The 6,832-nt window shown below is 36.5% G+C and overlaps 1 protein-coding gene across 1 annotated transcript; it reads left to right on the top strand.

Annotated features, from left to right (window-relative positions):
• Nucleotides 1-5,132: 5,132 nt before the first annotated feature.
• Nucleotides 5,133-6,592, top strand: LOC137397560 (uncharacterized). The gene is made up of 2 exons (XM_068083852.1): nt 5,133-5,181; nt 5,424-6,592. Exons 1-2 carry the CDS (start codon nt 5,133-5,135, stop codon nt 6,590-6,592), a joined length of 1,218 nt encoding a protein of 405 aa, XP_067939953.1.
• The last annotated feature ends 240 nt before the right edge of the window (nt 6,593-6,832 follow it).

Raw genomic sequence — 6,832 nt, forward strand, 5'->3', positions numbered from 1 at the left:
ATTCCGCCCCATCATAGCTTCCCATAGTAATGTCAAATAACTCATTGCAGGTTTTCTTTTGCCATGGTGTATTTTGGCTGAACAGCAATGACTATTTGGCGTGCATAATAGTGTTTATCTCATCTTCTGATATTTGCGTAACGGAGGATGCAAAATTGAGTGCGTCATTCATCAGTTGTTGTGTGATTGAAGGATAAAATTCAACCACGTCAAACTCTATAAATGTGTAATTGTTCTTGTTCTGGATTTTGTTGAACCAGTTCAACACAGCTGTAGTATTCCTCCATTGGTGAATATCGAGCTTGTGATTAATGTCTTTGTTGATTCGTTGTAGGATGATCTTACTAACTTTGCCAATCTCTGACTTGGTCGGATTAATCAGACGGCATGTCGGATTATTTTCGAAGTTAGCCTTATGATCTTTCAAAGTGATATAAGCTTCCCTCTCTGCAATAGTGTTGATTCTGTTACTTAAATCTAATTCGTCTGTAATGGTCTTGGCTTCGCTATTGATACCTGTGATAGTGTCTTTGTCTGCTTTCCTGTAATTAGTTGTTATGTTGTTCTTAAGCAGGGCTTTGTAGTTGTCCACCTCCAGTTTGTAATAGTTGTTGGATTTATCAGCTGGTACAATTAGTTTGTCACAGTTGGTGATATTATCACGAATATCACTGGATAGTTTACTCTGAAATTGACATCTAACTTTTCTAAATTTGATGTTTCGTATCATGCACATTAGCTTGGTTTCAAAAGTAGACAGGTCTGGAATATGTGGTGGTGATTTACGAGATCTAAAACCGTATGTGTTTTTCTTGCTTGTGTTTGCTTCTGGGTGTAAATAGAAGAAGGCCTTCCATCGCATTCACTTGCAGAAGTCCTCAGTTCTTTCTATCAGTTTCTTGATGTACTGTTGATCTGATGCAATAGGTATATTCTTGGTCGAATAACTAAACTTGGTAGCTTTCATAACAGCAAGATCTGAGAAAGTGCTCAACGATAGGAGCTCGTGTATACAGTAGATGCAGTATGAACAGTCTCTTGCATGAAAGTGCTCAATATTAAAATAGAGCGATGTAAAATTGGGTAAAAATGAAAGTTAAAGTTAAGTTTAAAACAACTCTATTACTAATAGTTTCATATTGCCATGCAATAATCATCAGATAAAATTGTTAGCACTGAAAACGACTTATATATAGATGGAAATAAAAGCGTAGGTCTTAAAATACCTAAATACACCACTGATACGTAGGATTAAAATTAGCAAGCAACACGATTTAAAGCCTCAACAAAGCAGAAGTTTAAAAGTTAAGTCTTAAAATTGCTTAAAAGGAATTTGCCAGCATGTCTACATGTTGAAACTAGTTCGCAGCGTTTGTTTAAGGTAGCAATGTTAGGATTGTATATAATATAAAATTTCTCATACAGACATAGGTTGCATCTGCCTGTGGTCTTGATGTATGATGTAGCTCTTTTGACTATGCTCCACTTGATGTTATATTCTATGCCTTGATCTTTTAAGGTCCATATGTGCTTACTGAGCTCGGTGCTTGATCTTTTCTCTACACTTCTAAAGGTTGTCATATGATTGTAAAAGCGTTGTTTGAATGTGGTGTCAGTCAATCCTATGTAATGTTCGTCCGCAGATTGATCATTGGTGGTGACTGTCGCCTTATATATAATTGACTTGCTCAGGCACTTTCCTTGTAGTGGGCAGCCATTCTTATGTCGGCAGTTGCATTCTCTTGGTTCTGTAGTTATAGGGGTCTCATTGTGATGCTGCAGCAATCTGGTATTATGAGCGCTAATGATACTGCTCACATTGTTCATACAGCTGTAGCTTAATTTCACAAAGTTTCTATTGAAGATCTTACGAAGAGCGTGTGATTTAGGGAACTCTGTGTCCAGGGTATTAAAGAAAATCTTACCGATGTTATTAGCTACATTTTAGCTGGCTGCCCACTACAAGGAAAGTGCCTGAGCAAGTCAATTATATATAAGGCGACAGTCACCACCAATGATCAATCTGCGGACGAACATTACATAGGATTGACTGACACCACATTCAAACAACGCTATTACAATCATATGACAACCTTTAGAAATGTAGAGAAAAGATCAAGCACCGAGCTCAGTAAGCACATATGGACCTTAAAAGACCAAGGCATAGAATATAACATCAAGTGGAGCATAGTCAAAAGAGCTACATCATACAACAAGACCACAGGCAGATGCAACCTATGTCTGTATGAGAAATTTTATATTATATACAATCCTAACATTGCTACCTTAAACAAACGCTGCGAACTAGTTTCAACATGTAGACATGCTGGCAATGTCCTTTTAAGCAATTTTAAGACTTAACTTTTAAACTTCTGCTTTGTTGAGGCTTTAAATCGTGTTGCTTGCTAATTTTAATCCTACGTATCAGTGGTGTATTTAGGTATTTTAAGACCTACGCTTTTATTTCCATCTATATATAAGTCGTTTTCAGTGCTAACAATTTTATCTGATGATTATTGCATGGCAATATGAAACTATTAGTAATAGAGTTGTTTTAAACTTAACTTTAACTTTCATTTTTACCCAATTTTATATATATATATATATATATATAAATAAACATGTATATATATATACATGTTCATTTATATATACATATATATATAAATGAACATGTATATATATATAAATATATATATACACATATATATATATATATATACACACATATATATATATATATATATATATATATATATATATATATATATATATATATATATAAATGAACATGTATATCGTACTAGTTATGGAAAATAGTTGTACTTATCTTTTAGCTACTGGCAGTTCTATGACTTCTGTCAATCTTCAGGCTGCTACTCTACTGCTATTTTAGTATTACTTTACTGTATTATTTATAATATAGTAGAACCCTAATTATATATACATGTATATACCAGATATATGTTTATATATATATAGTTAGAAATATATATATATATATTCATGCCATTATTATCTATTGTTTGTTACTACGGAATGGCGTCTCAACCAATTGTATCTCTTTGTTAGAGCTGCAACTGAAATCGGCCTCAGCAGGTTGGCGAAAGAAAAAAAGGTAGAGCATGACTATATAAGCTTCTTGGATGTGTACCGCCCCACCAACCGACTCATCATTGTTAGAAACCCTTGGGCTAGGCTTGTTTCAGCATATCAAGATAAAATTGTTAAAGAAAACTGGTCTCTCAAGGTGATTATATCAGTGATCATCATGTTGTGTAACCATATGGGTAGTGGTGTGTTATAACTTATGTGATATGCATACTAGTGATCATAGAAGTGACAACCTACCCAGAATTATGCTAGTCATAAGAGGTGTTTGGGAAGAATGAAACATCCTGGCACTCAAATAATCTCAAACATTAAAAAGTTATTGTGTATATTAGAAAAATATATTTACTGATAAAATTTGCTAAAACATTGTGTGAGTTCATATTTAAAGTGAGAGTCAGCTTCATAAACACAACAGTACAAGTTGTTTGTGATTAACCTGTGGTACTGATCCTGCTGAATGATTGCTGATTGTTTCATTGAGAAAATACTTTCTTTCAAAATAAAGTTGTCTGCATTGTAAAAAATTTCATAAAATGTACAGACTTCGCTACTGCCAAACCATGTTTAAATATCTGTTCTATGACCAAAATGCACTTGTTAATCGATACCAACTTATATTTCAGCAACTCTGTGTTGAAGGAGGAAGATTTTCAGAACCAAAACCACCTACTTTTGCCATGTTTGCCGAGTGCCTAGCAAGAAGTAACAGAAAAGTGATGTGGAACTCTCACATACATCCATTCACATCTTTGTGTGCGATTTGTCACATGGACTACAATATTATAGGTATGTTTTAGGGTCCCTGCTAGCTTGTGTCAATTATAGATAGAACTTGAAAATTTAGTAAAATAAACGCTTGTGTCCAGCTACAGCTATTAAATTATTGAATTAAATGCTCTCTGCTTGCTGTATCTGAACTCACATTGATTACGCCCGAAATCTGACAATCCACATGAAGACCTCAACGGAAGAACGATCAATGTCACAATTGCTCAAAATTGAGATATAGCCATTTTAAAGTTTACAAACGTTTTTTAGAAAGAATTACAACTTATATCATAGAAACTTTTTAGCTATTGGTTAATAATGATGTTACCTGGAAATGTGATCAACAAAGAAGCGGTAGACATAATTTGGGGTGGCACAACATGGCCTAAGTTAACACCACTATACGGACATTGATCAGTTTACTTTGGAAATCATTGACAACTTTCTACGCATAATGTTTTATTAGGTGATAATGCTACAATATTTTAGTATTCTTATTTCAAACGCTATATTGCAGTAAAATAAGGGGTTTTAACTATCCAAATTTCAACCAAACAAAGATGAACAGGTCAAAATTCTACAACAACTTTTTTACTGTGTCCTAGAAAAAACTGTAATATTTTGTTTTGCATTGCACTACACGCTTTTGCACAAACTTTTTTTGCTTCTTGGTACTATTTGGATATTTCCCTTCACTGCCTCTGTCAATTGTAACAAGTTATTAACCTTTTCACTGCCATCCATGTACAAATTTAGTTATCGTTTTACTGCAAACCATTTTGCCATCAATTGTGAATTTTGCTTCATGATATGTAAACAAATTTTTTCAACTTGAACATATATCTACAACATTTTTATTATATATTTTATTTTTCCACACTTGTTAACAATTAGTGCTATAAAAAATCTATGTATCTACACTTTGTGCATTGTTAAAGCTATGTGAAGCTACGATCGTTACGAAGCTAAAGCGATACTCAACAATGTTCTTTATGCCTACACAACTATTAATTTCACCATCATTGCAGTCAGTGCTTGTTGTATATTGCTTTATCGGACTTGCTACATGTGTTATATATATATCATTACTGTATAGTTATTAGGCTCGCTAGATTGTGAAGAATAAAGTGGGTTTTCCGTTTCTTGCTACAAAACATGATGGCTGCGTACAATTAATGTTAGAACACAAATCGATAGTAATTAATGTCATCACCGTATCATACATGGTGGCAGCGTGAAAAATTCGCGTGATGGGTGATGAGGAGGATGTTGCCAATCAAAGAGCTGTAACTGTCCAACGTAATGTACCGAGAATCGACCCCCCGGTGAACTTGTTCTAGATGGCGAGCGTGAGGTCAATTTTAGAAGGTTTCGGAGCAGGTGGCAATCCTTCTATGTGTTGTCTAGGTTAGCTGAAGAAGAGGAAGAATATCAACGTGCCTTATTATTATATACCTTGGGTGACAATGCTGCACAAATTGTAGAATCGAGTGAGATTTATAATACTGATAACTCATTGACTGCCATTTTGAACATTTTAGAACAATATTGCATAGGGGAGAGAAATGTAGTTCACGAACGTTACAAGTTCAATGTGCAAAACCAGTTACTCGATGAATCTTTTGATACTTTCTATGCAGAACTGCGAGCTTTAGGTGACAGATGTTCATATAATTACCGTTCAGCTGCTGGAAACACTGAGGGTGATTCTCCCTACAACGAGATGCTGAGGGACAGAATAGTTTTGGGTGTCAAAGACGACACTGTACGCAAAAAGTTGATTTCACATGGAAACACATTGACCTTAGCTCAAGCAGTGAGAATTTTCCGTAGTGATGAGGTTACCTCTTCAGTGATGCAGTCGGTGGGGAAGAGTGGTTCAGGGACCATAGGGGTAGATGCAGTCAGTAGGACGCTCAAGAAAACCCAGGAGCAAAAACCAGGACTAAGCCCACCAATCCATGAAGAGAGAAACCTACCCGTATATAACCAAAGATATGGTGGACAATCGAGGTGTTCAAGATGCGGAAGGGAACCATCACACCCAAGGAGAGATTGCTCAGCTAGAGATGCCGAGTGCAGGAAGTGTCGAAAAGTAGGACACTACCAGAAGCAGTGTCGTTCTAGGACAATTCAGGAGGTCATAGAGACCCCAGGAGACCTATTATTCAAAGGTGAGTTCCGCATTGGCCAGTTAACAGTGGATGCCTGGAAAGCAGAAATAGAGGTAAATGGCCACAACACAAGTTTCAAACTAGATACTAGAGCTGATGGGACAGTGATTAGTGACAAGGTGCCCTGGCTGAAAGACATACAACTCGAGAAGACTAATTCGCACTTTTTTGGGCCAGGAGACCAGGAACTCCACGTCCTAGGATCCTTTGATGCTGAGCTCAAATACAAAGCATGGAAACACAAGGAAACTGTGTTTGTGATTCACAACCAGGCAACTTCGCTGTTAAGCAGAAAGGCTTGCGAAAAGCTCAAACTCGTCACATATAATGTAAAGGAACAAGCTGAAGTTACAAAGGACATGCTGAGCAAATTCCCAGAACTTTTCAAAGGACTAGGAAAACTGAAGGACTACTCATGCAGCATATCGCTGAAGGAAAACTACCAGCCAGTCTGCATCTACACTCCAAGAAAGGTACCATTACCTCAACAAGAAAAGACAAAACGGAAACTTGAGGAGATGGTAGTCCAGGATTGATTTCACCAATGGCTGAAGCTACCGAGTGGTGTAGTAGCATGGTGCCCGTCCGAAAACCTTCTGGAGATGTCCGAATCTGCGTAGATTTGACTGGATTAAACAAAGCTGTGAAACGCAAAGTGTTCCCCATGCCATCAGTAGATGAAATCTTGGCTCTTTTGGGTGGCAGCAAAATATTTACTAAACTTGATGCCAATGGCGGATTTTGGCAGATCGACCTCGACCAAGACTCCAAGATGC

The sequence above is a fragment of the Watersipora subatra genome, chromosome 5 (genome assembly GCF_963576615.1).
Source record: "Watersipora subatra chromosome 5, tzWatSuba1.1, whole genome shotgun sequence".
NCBI classification, from domain to species: Eukaryota; Metazoa; Bryozoa; class Gymnolaemata; order Cheilostomatida; family Watersiporidae; genus Watersipora; species Watersipora subatra.

Excerpts from the sequence above, each read along its gene's own strand:
- LOC137397560 (XM_068083852.1), top strand. The coding sequence starts at position 5,133 with ATGGGTGATGAGGAGGATGTTGCCAATCAAAGAGCTGTAACTGTCCAA. Across the intron at positions 5,182-5,423 it reads AAGAGCTGTAACTGTCCAAC|AACAATATTGCATAGGGGAG; the intron begins GTAATGTACCGA and ends TGAACATTTTAG.